Genomic DNA, 17,115 nt, shown 5'->3' on the forward strand with positions numbered 1-17,115 from the left:
AAAACCTGTACTTTTTGGGCACTAAGACATCTTTCTTATTTTGAATGTTTGGCACTTACTAACAGCTTTTGTTCCTCTCCTGTTCATTATGCACATCATCAAGTCTTATTTGTAAGCCTTTGTGTCAGCTAAAGATTTGCAAACTCGGTGAAGTTAGTCAATGGCCTTTACAGTCTTCCTCTACCTGTAAGCTAAACTGTCATTAGTTCATGATTGGCAGTTTTTATGCCTCACAGATACCACTGAGTGAAACATGTTTCTTTCTGTGTTTTTGTGCTTCCACATTTGCTGTAATGTATACCTGTTGGTAGTCTGGCACATGGATGCATGCTTAATGCATTGTAGGGAATGACGTACTCAAACTCAATTATATTTATTATAATTTCGTCAACGCCTTACTCTTTTTTCCCCAATAACATTGAAATGAAAATTAAATGTTGCAGCTCTTCAATCATTATTTCCTTTTCATTATTATTTCCAAACTTGGGAACTCCTAAGTCATTCCTTTCTGCCATGATCGCTGTGCTCTAAACCCCACACATGACAAAACACCATGACGTACACAGGTCTCCAGTTCCCAAAAGCTCCATACTTCTGGTGCTAACAGAGGTGCAGCTTCTAGAAGTCTTGTTATATTTTTTTATTTTTTTCACTCTCTCTTCATTAATTTTATTGGACGATAACTTTGCACTTTGACTTAAGTGAAAATATCTTCTTTTATTTCTAGCCTTACTTGAGTATAATTTTTGACTATTCCACCAACCTTTCCTACTTTGCAGGCTATTTTAAAGGTTTCAAAGACAACAAACGTTTATATGAAAGTAGCTAAATTAAGCTTCATCCAGCGTTGGTCCCATTTATCCCACATTTTTTGGGGGGTGTAAATGAGGTGTTACAAATTCGCTTTGAGGTTTTTTTAAATTAAAAAGAAAATATGTGCGGATGTGGTTGTAAAAACAACAACAACAAAAAAAAAAAACAGGAACTTGTTCAATAATGCTGCATTGATACACAAGCATGAAAATGTGAGGGTTGTTTCTGGCACATCGGTGACCTTAATGGCCTAATTTGTGAGAATGCACATCAAGCTACTGATTTTTAAAGTGCAGTTAATGTTGCATGACTGAAAAAGAAACTGGATCTGAGCTTGAAGGAATAGTTTGTTGAGCGAGGTGGAAAAAGTAAATGCTTCCCAGCAGCTCACATGCAGAGAGGCATAGCCACCTTCAGTTAATGATATAAATTAGAGTAATTTGTATGGGATGGATGTCTGTTAGTTTAGTGACTGATTTCCCTCCTTTCCATCTAAATGTAAATATTTTTCCAGCAAGATCATGTAGCAAATTGGCTCAAACTTAGGAAATCGACAATAGGCCTCATTTTACATTTGCTTACAGCAATCTTCATCTGTGCCTTATTTTGCTAATTAATTGTGATCCAATTATTGCTCTACAATTGTACAACCTTATTTCAGTAATTTGAACACCAAGGGGGCTTCTCTGTTGTGAAGCTTGAGTCAGTATAGAGTCTATGCATCTAGTTTAAGCAAAATCAGTAGCTTTTACATTGCATTAAATTCCTACTGTAGAAAAAAATCCTAAAAAGTTTAAATACCTACATGCGTTCACCAAGCACTATGCTATGGATATTTATATGACATCACTTATGCATCCAATAGACTTGGACCTGTTGTATGCACTACAGTCCATTTACAGAGATCCACATCAATTTTGAGGCAATGGGCTGATTGTAGTTCTCCAAGGATAATCCAGCAGCGCCAACAAGAAAACGTTTTATAGCTTAAATGAGCATCAGTTGTGAATTATGACATATTTTCACATTTTAGGAAAACTTTAGCAGCTCCTGATCTAACTATCTATGATCTGTTCTATGTCTTCGAGAGCCAGTGTCCTCCAACTTGTGTCTCTGTCGCAACACATCTGAATCAAATAATTAGGGGATTATCAGGACTCTTGTTTACATACTGAGGAGTTAATTCAGCTGTTTGATTCTTCAAACATCAGTAGCACATCTAAAAAATGCAGGAGAGTGGCCTTCAAGGACTGGAGTTTGACATTCATGCCATTCATGGAAGGACGGATGGATGACCTAAACCGAGTACACAAGATCTAGAAGTTACCCCAGTAAGCATATGATTACTAAAAAAATGACACGTACATTTTCTAACAATAAATGGACTTGTAGGACACTGGATGTTGGAGAGTATTACTGGAATACTGGAGAGTATTAAGAATAATATTCTCAGCCTATTGTCTGCCTGGTGTTTCTATGAAGAAATAATTTGCTCTATTTTAAGCGAATTGTGTTTTAGCATATATATTTACATCTAAATTTTCACACAGGACCAAGGAGATCTTTTACTCCCTTAATATTAAACACATTATTTTAAAAACAGTGTTGTCTTTGTTATTTAAATTGTTTTGACATTCTGAAACACTTAAATTTGAAAAACATGCAAAAAAAAAAAAAAAGAAAAAAAGAAAGCTAGTAAGGAGGCGGACACGTTTTAGCACCGTATATTTAAAGGGATTTTTAACTATCTTGGATTTTGACATGTCAAGGATTTCTGTGGACTGATTCTCTGCATTATAGAAATGAAAATTTACTCACCTCAGTATGCTGCATGCTTTAACTGAAAGAACGTGCAGCAGATCATTCCCTGTCATCTGAGTAACTTAGAAAGTGATTATCTGTCCACTTGGGGGACTGATAGATTGTGCACAGAACACATCGTTCAGACACGCAAAATTTAATTGGTGGCAGCAAAAAGAAAATTCTTCTCATGGTTTAGAACAGGTATTTTTACAACCTTCATTCCTCTGTGCAATATCTAGTAAATGTATATCATGAATGACACAGAAATGCACTTATTTTCTGTGTCTGGACCTATTTTCAGACTTTAAAAGGCTATTATTCTTATTATTCTAAAAAGAATAATGATAATATATACATATACAATACAACTGTACATATATGGACAATTGTATGAATTTAAATGATAATTTTCATAGTAAAGTTGATAAAAAACTTTTTATGTTTATTTAAAACATAAAATAATAAATCCAAAGGTTTTGTTATACATTTCGTTTCAATAATGAAACTATTAAATGATAAAACGGAATATTTTCCTCACTTTACGAATACATAAATAAAAAATAAAACAGCAACTTATATAGGTTGCTGCTCTTAACCTTTCAGGTGAATAAGGTTTGGTTTAAGGAGAGCGATGTTGGTCAGACAAACCAGCCCATTCTGCAAGCTAAGTGAAAAAAAAAAATATATATATATACTGTGAAAAACACTGAAACAACAAACCTAAATCACCTTCTACGAACAAAGCAAACATTTTACTTTCTGACAAACACACAAATGAGATCATTACAATAGGCTTGAAAGTAGTCCTGACATGATCACCACAAAAAGACTTTACAGTTTCCATTACATCACTATCCTGTTGTTACCACTGCCATCTGGTTTAACAACTGTCTATTATATTACTATTAGCCAGTTTGCAGCTGCTGTTTTTCCCTTTCTTGATTTATGGCTACACTAGTGCTGTTATACTCATTCAAAAATTTCTGTTTAGAATATAAAGAAACATACCTAGAAAGTCGATGTTTCTAAATTGTTCTTATTCCTATTGGTGCCACAGCCACACCTTGTTCTTGATGCTCTAGTCTGGCAACACTATGGTTAATATACTGCAAGAAAAATGCTTTCAGTAAACTTATGAGTTTGTCAATTGATGTTTTTCAAAACCTAAAATTTTATTTGTAAGCCAGGTGTAAAAGTTAGGGAAACTTTAACCCTATTTTAGCCACAAAGTTTCCTTTTGAATCGTTGACAGCCGGAGATAGGCAGCAGCACCCCTCGCATGTAAGATAATGAATGGATGGATTCAATTTCAGTACTTTAATACTTTATCTTTCAAACGCCATAGCCGTTTTATTTTTTTCACATTTGTATTACAATGTTCACCGAGAAATTGTGAAATATATATTCTGACGGGAGTTTCTTGAATTTAAAACTAGCTATCCAGTATTTTTTGTGTGCCGTTTAGTAAGTCACATTAGTGGAAATTAATGCAAACACAAGAACTGAAGAGAGCAACGAGCAGCACATTCAATATTGTTATTATTAATATATTGTTATTTTTTTGCATATACTGTAATTTTACCATTTAAAAATGTGAGAATAAAGACAATAGTAAATTGTGTAAACTTAAATTGTGAGATATTTTATCACAAAAGAATATTTTGGAAATTAGATGAAATGTAGCGAATATATATATATATATATATATATATATATATATATACTGGAATAACTAAATGGCAGAATGTATTGTTTCCTGATAAAAGAATATTTTTTTAACCTCTTATGATAATCACATTGGCTTAACAACCACTCAGTTTTGACCAATGTTTTAAAGAAGAACGCTTTATCATTCTATTGCAGTGAAATAACAAAAGTCTGATTTTACTATACATGTTTAATACTCCACATTCTTCAGAAAAAAGACAGAGCCACATGATGACACAGTTATATTTAAATATTTACAATTGAAAATTTACAATATAATAGTTATCACAATTCGTACAATTAAATAAGGATTTTGTAAAATGTGTTGCTCACATTAAAATAATATGCATGGCTTTAAAGATATGTCATTGGACTAAATAAGAAAAATATGCAACCACTGTCAATTATACAATCACTGACTCTATGCAACCTTCAAGCACGGGACCATTCAAACTTCCTGGCATAATTAAATGTATGTTTATTTCTTGAGGAATAACTCAACCTAATTCCCAAAAATTAGCTTAGGGTCAGTCATGGCATTTTGGAAAAAAATAAATAAATAAATAAACACAGTGCTTTATTGCACTTCCGTTAAATGTTGTCGCCTTGCTGTTAAGATTTCACTCCAATCATAAAAGCATTGAGCTATGAAAGTTTTTCCCCTTTTTGCTATTTGGTCATTACTTTACATGTACAAAGTGGTAGTAGGGCAGAATAAGTGGACCTTTTCCACTGGCATCTACTCAGTGTATCAACCTACTTCACTGGGGTTCCAAACAGGCCAGATCGGGTTGATAAAAAACAAAAAACAAAACGTAACATCAGAAGACTGTTGTTCACTGACTGGCATGCGGGTGGAGTCACTGGTTGCTTAACATGATTGCGTCTCACACTCTCTTATACTTTACCACAGTGCTTTGTCTCACCACCCACAGATGTTTCAAACTCTCTTCTTTTTTTTTTTCTTTAATGACAGACAAAAAGCCACAGACTGATCCGAATGTTCGGCATAACTTCCATGTTTTCATTGTTGCGTTGTGTTTTTTACATACAGACCACATTACAATACTTTCAGATTTTGGGACTACCCACTATACGATAACCCCACCCACTAGAGGTGCTGGTCGAAAGGGGCAATATTCTCGACATGGAGGCATGAAGTAGATTGACTCCAAGCAATTGCACTGGCATGTCCTTGTTTTGGGAACATTTTTAAACAGAAAAACAAACAAACAAACAAAAACAGTTCAACCATTACTTTATTCTTGTGGTGATGCTGTAAGACCTACGTAGCGAAAGTTAATCTAGCTAACTCTTAATCTTAGTAAGGTAAAGCAACAGACTTTAGAGGAAACTCTAAAGAGAAGAGATAAAATTCCAAGGGAAAGCAAAAAGCCAAGAAGGAGAGAACTTTATGACTTGACTTTATCCTTTAGGATGACAATCCCATTGCAATCATGGAAAAAAAAATAAAAAATACATTTTTCATCCTTTAAAGCTGCTAAAGCCATGGTGCATCCCTACTTCTAGACTCCAGACAGCTGATGCAGCAGTACTGTAAAAGTTTCCTGATACCTTCAGGGCAGTTATCTCATGTCCCTGCTCTTAGCTTTGCCACAGATACTTGGAGTTCGGGGGTGTGTCCGAGGTCACTGCCTAGCTTCACGGTACACCAGATAGATTCCACATGGATTAATAAAGGGGTGCGATTCATTTTGTGGATGTCATACTGAAGAGCATATATGCAAGTGATCGCGGAGTTGTGAAGCAGGTGGGTGTCCACATTAGGTTTTAACGCAACAGATTTTAAAAGGCGACAGACGATTTGCAGCACAGGACATTTTGCCCGCAAGCTTTAGCTTTTCGCCTTGGTTAGGGCTCCCCTTAGAGGCACGGCATTGAGGGAGCAGTGGCTACCAGAAAGAGGATAGTTGGTTATTACAAGCACTTCAAACTTCTTAGGCTTTAATTGCGTAATACATGTTTAATAGATTTGTTGTATTAATGTGCAGAAAACAAATGTGCGTATTTAAATGACACTGCATGATGTATGAGTACTTACCTAATTTTTGTGACTATCAGTACCAAAAAATCTCGATAAGGACGTCCCTTTCCCTTTAAAACATCCTTTAATAAAAGCACTATCTACGAAATGTGGTTTGTTGTTAAGAACAGCAAGGATGAAAGTGAAAAATGACAAAACTATGTATGTAGTTTAGCTTGGAAATTAAAGCTTAAGAACAATTCAAGAGTGCCTCGTTTGTATTCTACTGATAAACCATCTTTGCATAATGTCGCTAGTCTTCAGGATTTGCAACTGTAGCCCTAAAAAGCTATTAAAGTTTAATATCATCAACTCATAACTCGCCTAATGATTTTAAAACCTTGATGAAAATATTTTTTTTTCTTAACTAATTGGAAATTCAAAAATAAATGATTTTTACGTAACTTTCACATAATTCCACTTTTCTTTTTTAATGAAAGTAGCAAAGGCAAATAAGTTACAGAATCATTATATCCTTTTTCTTTTGTAGTATCCAAGGTAAGCACCAAAAACGAACCATATTATTACATTCATGGTATTGAAGCCAACCACTCTTTTTGTTTGTCTTCCTTTTTTATGCTTTTGATTGACTTGTCGGTTTTACAGACTCGTACTGCATTTCCTTACTAATGTGCACAATCACTGGGATTATGTAGCTGAAAAGCATGTCCACTCCAGCAACTCTTCCATATCTTCTGTCTTCTGATAAAAGTAGGCCACACAAAAACACGTCTTTGTGTGGCTTTAACAAGATGTTCCGTGATTTCTGAGGATTCTTCGAAGGCTCTCCTGGTTTTTTTAAAATGTGCCAGTCACGTGAGAGACACTTGCTGCAGAGCGTACCAATGAGGTTCAACAATCAATGATGTCATTTTGCAGAAAAAAAGATGATGTGTGCTCATCTCTCCATTTGTCTCTCACCGGAGTTTGGTGTTACTGTAAGTGTTGCGCTGTAAGGACATGAGCTTTTCCATGCACAGAGCACGTCTTTCATGTAAGGAGCCATGCCACATGCTGGGAAGTCCACCCTCTTCGCTCCTGCAGTAGATATAAGCCATTGTGTCTGTGCGACTTTGGATGTGGGTACTGCGAAGGAGGGATCGGCAGTAGAGGCTGATCGTTTCCACCCTACGAAGTATCAGGTTTGCTTTCCTACAAAAACATTGGGAAAAAATAGAAGCAGAAAAATAATCTTTGAAGGACAATTGTTCAATTTTCATGATATACAGATACATCTGAACAATGTATATAGTTAAAAAGAGAACAAAAAAGGAAGGGAAAAAGTACCAAAGTCTAACTCAGATAGGCACAAAAAAATCAAGACTAACAGTTATTGAATATGTTCTTATTACTTGATTTGTTTGTTTGTTATTAATATGTTGCTCTCTAGTCCCATGCTCTCCTGAATTTAGTTCTGTGATAATGGGCTGGTAGCTCTTCACTCCATGATATATTTATTTTTTTCAAGATAAACATCAAGAGCTAAAAACAAAAAGTGTTCCTTGATGGTAACTGCAGGGCTCAGAACTGAAGCAGTAAAATTAACTTTGGTTGTTTAAATGAAATTATATTACCATATTGTTAAATATTTTGGGTTAATCTCTGCTAAAATCTCACACACACTGCCATAGTACTTTTTACTATAATCTTAAAGCCAGACCAGAACATAAATACATTTCAATTAATTCAATTACTACTTATCTTTTACCATTTTGCCATGTCTATCCAGTTAAGTTGAATTTAATGTCTCAGTTTCAGCCAACAATAACATGATTAACTATTTATGATTAACACTCAAATGACAAGTCGGTGTAAAAATAAATGAGTGGTTTCACCTCTAAAGAATAAAACAATGGAGTACCAGATTTAGAATCTTTGTAGGGCCTGTTTTGATTAAGAATGCTAGTATAATTTACAGAAGACTAACATGCCGCCTTCTGTCATTCTGGATCGACAGCCAGTTTGGCTCAAAACCTGAACTTTAACGCATAATTGCTCTGTGTAAAACGACAAAGAATGTATCTGGGTCACAGTTCAGGAGCTCAGAGATCAGCAGAATTAAACGTGTACAAAACCACTAGACACAAATGATGTATCTTCTTCAAGGCTTTTTTAAGCTCATATGGATATCAAAAAAGCACTAGACACACAAGGGAAAGGCCAAAAATACAATTATTTTGAAAAGCAGCGTCTGCTGAACATCAACATCTGTCTTCAGTTAAGCAAGCAGTACAGACATCCTTTTCACTTATTTGAAATGTGTGCGTGTGTGTGGGGGGCATTTTTCATTTCCCTTGAATTCTTATGTCTGAAGTAACAGAATTCCAAGCTCATTATCAAGGGAAGTCTGGAATTACAAGCCCGACAGATGGAATATATGCATTTGTTGGTGATAAAAAAGAGAATTACTATTAAATTAGGGCTAAAAACTGAAGAAAGGATGTTTCTGTTACTCATCTTGCTTGAGGGCAGTCTCATTTCTGGCTAAAACATACGTGAAATTAGGATTAACGATGAGGAAGCAAAAGGTGTTTGTCAAAAATACAGCAAAGAAATACTGTTACCATGTATAAGAGCATGTGCAAATCACTAAATGGGCAGTAAGTTGGAACAATGGTGGACATATGTGGGGGGGCTCCTGGGATTCCTGCAGGAGTGCTGACGGTGCTTACGTTCTTCTTGGCCATTCTTTTACCTTTTAAAATGCACCACCAAAGGAGCCTTCTTGTAAATTACTGCAAGGAGGCTAAACCCTGCCAACTTAAGGCAGTAAATAATCCACAGTCACTCACCCAAAAGCAACCCCCTATCCCAACCCCCATCTCCCCCAATTCCACCCTCTTTGCCCACACACATACAAAATGCATACCATTCAACAAGTCCACATTCTAGGTCCCAATGGCCAACTTGTGTCTCCCACCCCCGTCACCAATCAGAGAGAAGCATAAACTTCCTACAGACCAAAGTTATTCCTCAATTATTATATTATTTATAGCTGGAAAAGAGCGCTTCCAGGCAGTGGGGGTGGACAAACCAAAACATTGGGCTGTAACCTAAGATTTTGTATTGCTATCATGAGTCCTGGAGCAACTCCTTTCTCAGACTCGCATGCATAAATGTTTTTGTTTTAAACTTTTTTTTTCCCCTCTAAACTCATTGTTTATACTTCATTCCACATTTTTTTTTTTCAGTCACTGAGCCTCTTTTTGTTCTCATGGTGTCGTAACATTTCAGTGTCTGTTCAAACAACCAGTGAGGGTGTCCCTGTCAAGAAGGTCACAGGTGAAGGGACGGTTGGGTTGGTACGTTGTGGTTATAAATTAACTATTTTATAGGAAAGAAGAGGAAATGGACGTGGAAGTCAAGTTAGTGTTAGACGAGTATCCCATTTACTGTTTGGCTTGGCTGTCAAATGCTGTTTTGGTATAGCCATGGTGATGTGTGGAGTGACTGCAGCCTTGGATTTTTAACAGGTGACCTGGCTCGCTCCCCTTTCCGGAGAAGCAATGCTGGAATTATGTTTTTTTTTTTAAATTATTCCTTTTGTTTTGGGATTTTATAGGGAGGGTAGAGTGGGTGAATGATCTAGATCCGACAGCTGGTTCAGGAGGCAGCGCCTCTTATGTAAGAAGCCTCAGAGTGATGGTAACTGACAAACAGCACATTTCACCAGATATGACAAAAGGATGACCTAAGTACCAGCAGAGTGTGGGAAAACAAGTTTATTTGTTTACTTCTGAACGGGATACAAACTGTTCCCCATCAACTCTTTAGGTAACTTTAGAGGAATTTCAAAAAGCAAAAGTTTTCAGAGCTCACTGTCTTCTCACCTGGGGCCCAGCTCATCCTCACTGCGCCACACGAAGTCCCCAAACTTCTCATAGTGGGAATTGTAGTGGTGCTGGACTCTATAAAGCAGCGGAGGGGCAATCTCCATCAGCATATTGTAGGCCATCTGCTGTTCCTTTCCACTGGTGTAGCCATTGTATAAGTTGTACACCCTGTCGGCTATTTCTGTGACGACGGAAAAGAGTTAGAGAGGTACAAAGGAATAAGAACAGTGAATAATCAATTAATAGGTAGCATTAAGGTGATGGTTGTCAGCTAACAACCAGTGAAAATTTGCTATACTGAAGTATTTTTGCTGTTTGTTAAACATTTTGAAACACTTTCAACCATGGAAAAAAAAACAATTGTTCTACCCTTTTAAGTCAGTTAAGAAAAAAACTAAATTACTACCAATAAATGTAAACTGCATAAATGTCTTAAAAAAATTGAAGTCCTGCTCAAACCTGCAACACAATAATTTTGAGGATTTCAACTCAAAATTGAAATTGAGTTGGATTACTGGATGTCATTGCTGTTAATAACTTCTCTAATGGTTATTAGACTGCAGCATTTGTAAGGGTTTTAATTTGAGGACAGACATATGACCTGAAAAGCACATGGATTTTTTTTTGTTTGTTTTTGTGATCTCAAACTTTTAATGAGCTCATATGCAGTTTTTAATAACCTATTTGCTCTATTTGTTTTATGGCTCGATTCTGCTTTGAGCTTCTCTACGCATGTCAAAGCTCTTCTTACAACCTGCTTATGATCCATCAGCATGAAACAGGAATGCTCAAAACTTCTTCCACATGCAGTACAGAAGTGAACATTGCATGTTCTGGATGGAGTATAAAGTTCGAGGAACATCATGAGAACAACTGGGATGTCCACGTAAAACGTTATTTGGGAAGGAAGTTACTGAAGAACGTTTGAATTGAATGCGCAAACAAATAAATGTGAAAGCTTTCGGCTTCAAAAGCCAAGCAGCAAAGATACCTTCTGCACGACTGTCATCCACCACTGGGCAAGATGTGCGTACAGAGACAAAGCTCGACTCTGTGTGACTGCCTCGATTATCCACTGCAGCGAGGGTAAACCTTTAAAAAGAAAGAAAGAAAAAAAAGACAAAGCAAAATGCATTATTTGCTCATAAAATTCCATTACCTAACAATTTGATCTCTGTCATCTGGTGCTATTTTCTATTTGTGTTTACTCATAAACACATATGATTTCAATGTAGCTAAGTAAAATACTTAGTCAAATAGTTAATAAAAACAAACATAAAAATGAAAGTTCAGATTTTATAAAGTTTATTGCTTCATTAAATTAACTGAAACTCACTGTGATAATTTTAATCTTTAATCTGCAACACCAAAAAGTGATCCTCCTGTTGACTCAACCTCACAGGAGCTCATTCATGCACCGGAAATAAAGGTTGCAACATTAGACCCTGCTAATTGGCTATATCCTTTAACTGATCACCTCAGACAATAGTTAATTCACTTGTTTACAATTACAAGTACAATTGAAATTCTTTGTGAGTGTACGTCATTTATATTGACTGACAAAAGCCAAAGACAAACCAAAATCTTTAACAAGGAAAATATTTTTTCCGGGCCCTACAACAGATACAGTACCGCTGCAGCACTTAATTGGAAAAATAGATTGGAAAAAGGTTTTTTGACTACCATATTCCATTTTGTGGTGCCATAATTATTGCACTATTGTGGTGAAGCTTGTTCTGTTAGTAAAGATTTACTGGAAATAGAGAGAATGAGGGAGACCGAGCGAGCGAGGGGAGGGGGTGGTCGGTTGGCGGGGGGTAGAAAAATCATGTTTTGGTCCACATTAACTGTTTTTCCTACTGCAGGGAAAGTTTAGAAAAAGTGAATTAAGTCTTGAGAAATATTTATAACTGGTTAAGAAAAACTGTAAGCTTTCAGCAATATTTCCACAGAGCAACCACTGTAAAAACAGCAGAAGGACACAAAGGAAACCACAAAACAAAGTGAGACAAAATGAGCAACTCGCATGGCATTCTTCTCCTAAAAACTGCTCTGAAATGCACAAAAAAAAAAAAAGTAAGATATTATTGTTTATGCAAAAGTCACTTTGCCAAGAACGCCCATTCTCATTTTGATGTCTCTTGCAATCTGTTCCAATGCTATCAAGTGATTGTTTTGCTTGTAACATGACCTGTTTGGGCATTGCTTGCATAGTTTGTCTGGTCTTGTTATTCAGCAGGGTGGATGTGGTATTCCCCAAGAACCTCAAGAAAGACGTGCAGACCTCGCTGGGTCCTCTGCCTGGCAAAACAATGCCAGCATGTTACAGCCACGCTGTTTAAATTATACAGCCACATAACGTGCAGATGGATACACCGAGGTGGGAGAAACGAGCAAAGCAGAAAGATGGCATGACAGAGATTTTATTAAAAGAGTTTTGGGTTATGCTCGATCACTTGAGGAGTGGTATGCATAGGCTTGCTGCCTCCTTTCAAATCCCCCAAAATGGTTTTGCTATGGTTTGTAAAAAATGAATTAAGCTTCTCAGGAAAACAACGTGGAAAAGATTGTGTGGAATATTTATTTATTTATTTATTTATTTGTCTACTCAAACTCAGAATGCAATGTTTTGATTTTGGTCCTGAAATTCAGCCAGGTGACTTATTATTATTATGCGTCTTATTTGTGCAACGTATAATAAGCTGTCAAAATGGGTAGGCTGAACATAGGATACTAGTTTATAAACAGGCACTCTACTATTATGAAGATATCCTGGGAGAAGAACAGATACAACCACAGTCTGGGCTGTCATGACAATGTAAAATCAAGGAAAGAGCTGAAAAGCTCTACAACCACCATGATGACCATTCACCCACAGAGAGATACACTTTCCTTGGTCGCCGCTGTAGCTCGTCTCTATCATTTGTTTTGCTTCATTGTCTCATCCTTTAGCCTCCATGGGAAATCATTGATTTTGTCAATTAGCTATTGATTAAAGGTACATTACAAAAAGCAAAAAGTTTTTGTGTTAATTTGCAATACTACATGTAAAGAGATAGCTGAACAAGAATCACAAAGTCAGAGTGATCAGAAACATGAGACAAAAGGAATGGGAAAATGTGAAGCGATAGTCTGGGAAGATCAATTAGAGCAGTATCTCCGGCATGCCAAGACAAGCCAAGATGGTTGGGGATGCCTTTTCCATTACATCAGCATTTGGACACACATCAGTCGAGGCTGTCTGCAAATCAATCAAAGCAGAAAGCTGTTTCTCCTTGCCCAAAGTATTTGTGTCAGCTTACAGTATATCTCATGACTCTGAAATAATCCAATCTGAGTGGCATCGGACTGTCGTCATTGCTCTAAATAAGACTGCCTTGCCTCTCAGCGTAAATTAGAAAAGATGGTCCAGCTCTGAATGAGCTCAGCTGTGCATCAGCAAAGCTCAGCAGGAAAAAAAGTAAGAATGACCACACTCCATTAAAAGTCATTGACGCTGAAATAACCAAGACTCCTGGAAATTGAGTTTTGGGAAAATCCACTAAACTGTCATTGCAGCGATACTTTTGAATTACAGATGGCAGTCACAGTGACCATCCCTTTTGGCACACAAGGATTGGAATGTGTCATCAAAAGAAATTTACAGTAAATGACCTTTAAGTAATAGAGAGTGAAAAATCAATAAACTAATAAGGATATTTATGCTTCCAGTCTTGTTGGTTACAGAGACATGCAGTTGCATGAAACTGATCAATAGCTACAAAAATTAAAGTAAAAATAAAAATTCATATCACCAGTGGATCTTGCTGCAAATTCTTGTTCCTTACCCTCTGGAACATACTAAGCTAATTTGAAAAAATGTTAAAATTTGTTGTTGCTGACTGTTATCAACCACCTTTACATTTTGCCACCGATCTCATGTGATGTCACCCCTCTTGCGTTCTTTCTCCTAGGTTTTCTCCTGAGCTATGTTTCCTCTAGTTTTGAAATCAGTTCTCATTGACGTAGTCATGTGTTTTATGCAGAAATGTCCTCAGACAGCAATGTTGATATTTCACTTCAAATAGTCCACTTCCACTCTCTGCTTTTTGTATCAACAGGCAACATGAATGCTTTTGAGGAACGTATATCAAACATGCTGAGAAATTACGTACCTGTGTACGATTCTTCACAAAATACCCACAAAGATTTTCAAGTGGCTTAAAACTCCTGGATAGAAATTGCAAAGTTGTTGACCATGGAAGAGACAATGCTGAAGCAGGAGATGCGTCGTCAGTTTTCCATGGACACAGTGTCATTTTATAGCCCAATCAAGTAACCACGGTACTTTCAGTTGTGATAAAAGTGCTGTATATATCCAACAAGTAAAAGAAATTTAACTTCTTTTACTTGTGCCTTGAAATTGGGCCTCCGTCTCTTTAAAGCCTTTAACAACGTATGTGGGGGAATTGCACTGAGATGTAGCTCATGTGATGAGCTATACAAACATGTAGTTTCACCAAGTCTTTGCTAATTTATAAGACAAAACAAACTTACAAGTTACTTTTCAGCAAGCTATGTGAGCTAATTTTAAGTCAACAATTCATTAATATTTGTTAAAAAGTAGTAATTCTGCTAGCAGATTATTTAATTTATAACAAGACTTTTTCCCATGTTATTAATGAAATAATCTTTTTCATCAGTATTAAGGAATTGTTTACTCAAAACAAGCACCTGAATCTAGCTGAAAAGTTACTTGTATGTTAGTTTTGTCTTATTTCAAGTGAATTTCCACTAGAAACTACACAAAGATACTGTGTAAGACTTTGTGTTTTTCTAGTGTGGCTGCCATGGGAGAGTCAAAGATTCCTCCCACATGCATGAAAGAACTAAAGCTACACTCCAGAACTGTTTTTAATGAGGGAATTACATTATAACATGATGCAATCGTGTTATACCAAAAGAAAGTAAATGTTTAGCAAGAGTAAATGTGGCCTTGATGGTATTTAATGTTTACCAAAACATTTTGATCTTTTTTTTCCTCTTAGTTAAACTGATGAGGAGAAACACAAGACTGATATTACCGTATGTACTATTGAAGTATTAAAACTAGTAGCACAGCATGTACACTCATAAAAAAGCAGCACGATAATAACAAAGAAAACGTGTTTTATCCACGTGCTGCTCATAACACATGACTGGCTTTGGTGGTCAGATGATAACACTAAAGAATATTATTTGATTGTTCCTGTTTTGTTTTGCTCACAGAAAACTTTAGGGTCACAGCAGCCTGCAATAATGCAACAATCTATGGTGCATACAAGCTTAGGTTTGATCAGGCTTTTGATTAAAACAAATAGAGTTGGCTACAAACAGACGTCTCCTGTGACATAATTTTGACGCAAGTTCTTCTCTTATCAGAAAAAAAACCATCACTGTGGAGAATGCCTACACATTGATACCAATGCTACAAAGTTTCTTATTAGGTCCTTGTTGGAGGTTTTCACAAGTGGAAGCCTGACTTCTACATTGGACTGTGTAGCACTAGTTCTTCCATAATCCTTCAGATGTAGTCAAAATTTGATGGGAAATTGTGAAAACAGTGCTAAACATTTTTTGTAGTTCTACTCCATGGGTGGCATCAAAGCCTCCACGAATCTCAATTAAAATTTGCAATTACTCACAAATACAAGCCATAGGGCTTCTGGAGAAAATGTTTTAATGGTTTATGTTCAATCATTTTTAGTTAGATAATCAGTTAAGTTTATTTGTACGGCACATTTCAGCAACAAGGGAGTTCAAAGTGTTTTACATTGTGAAAACATAAAGAAAATAACTTAATAAACACATCATATATTCAACAGTTGTAAAAACTAATAACAGATATTACATTTTGTCAAGAGCCACGATCAAAATATTTGATACGCATCAAATATATGGTCAATGTTCTATTTATTATGGTTCAAAAGCAACTCTAAGCACGTGGGATTGTAGCCTTGATTTAAAGGAACTCTGTGTTTCAGCTGTTTTGCAATTTTCTTGAAGTTTGTTCCAGTTTTGAGGTGCACAGAAGCTGAATGTCATTCGCTTTATGTTTGGTTCTGGTTCTGGGGATGCAGAGCAGACCGGAACCAGGAGGCCTGAATGGCCCAGATGGTTGATACAACAACAGCAAAACTTTAACGTATTTTGGTGCTGAACCATTCAGTGATTTATAAACTAACAGAAGTATTTTAAAGTCTATTCTCTGAGCTACAGGAAGCCAGTGGAAGGACTTTAGAATTGGGGTGATGTGCTCTATCTTCCAGGTTTTATTGAGAACAAGAGCAGCAGCGTTATAGATCAGCTGCAACTGTCTTACTGTTTTTTTAGACAGACCTGTGAAGACCCTATTGTAGTAATCAATGTGACTAAAGATGAATGCATGCATGAGTTTCTCTAGATCTTGCTGGGACATTAGCGATTTAATCCAGGAAATGTTTTTCCAAGTGATTTAAAGCTGACATTAACAGATAAGACAAAGACTGAGCTATCCAAATACATAGACAGGGAACTACGTGTGCATCAGTTATGGTAGTCCAAACTCAACAATATTGCGCTAACTGTCAAGCATGGTGGTGGTAGCATTATGTTGACTGTCAGCTTTGCTCAGCCTGGATGGAAAACAAAGATGGAAGAGTACCACCAAATTCCTTAACTTTATGTCACTCTGAGGTCCATTGATCTCAAACAATGGTACTTGTACCATCAGTGGTACTAAACTTGCTGTCAGTGGTACTTGGAAAAAGTTGTGGTGTTGACCATTTATAAGTTTAATATAAGGTTGTTTAACTGATGTACGTAATAATCCAGATCCAATAAAAAAAAAAAAAAAAAAAAAAAAAAATTTTTTTTTAAAAAAAAATTTTTTTTTTCAAAAGGGAAAAAAAAAAGGGG

General features: G+C 36.3%; 1 protein-coding gene across 1 annotated transcript in view; it reads right to left on the reverse strand.

Annotated features, from left to right (window-relative positions):
- Window positions 1-5,276: 5,276 nt before the first annotated feature.
- Window positions 5,277-17,115, reverse strand: part of LOC106949020 (astrotactin-2-like) — a 198,734-nt gene continuing 186,895 nt past the window's right edge. The window contains exons 19-21 of the mRNA XM_015034982.1: window positions 11,192-11,292; window positions 10,198-10,381; window positions 5,277-7,519 (exon numbers count right to left, since the gene is read on the reverse strand). Coding sequence (XP_014890468.1) covers window positions 7,285-7,519; window positions 10,198-10,381; window positions 11,192-11,292 — 520 coding nt within the window. The 3' untranslated portion in view covers window positions 5,277-7,284. The remainder of the gene's footprint in view (window positions 7,520-10,197; window positions 10,382-11,191; window positions 11,293-17,115) is intronic.

The sequence above is a fragment of the Poecilia latipinna genome, unplaced genomic scaffold, assembly GCF_001443285.1.
Source record: "Poecilia latipinna isolate Pla-1442-1.1 unplaced genomic scaffold, P_latipinna-1.0 Scaffold319, whole genome shotgun sequence".
In the NCBI taxonomy this organism is placed as follows: Eukaryota; Metazoa; Chordata; class Actinopteri; order Cyprinodontiformes; family Poeciliidae; genus Poecilia; species Poecilia latipinna.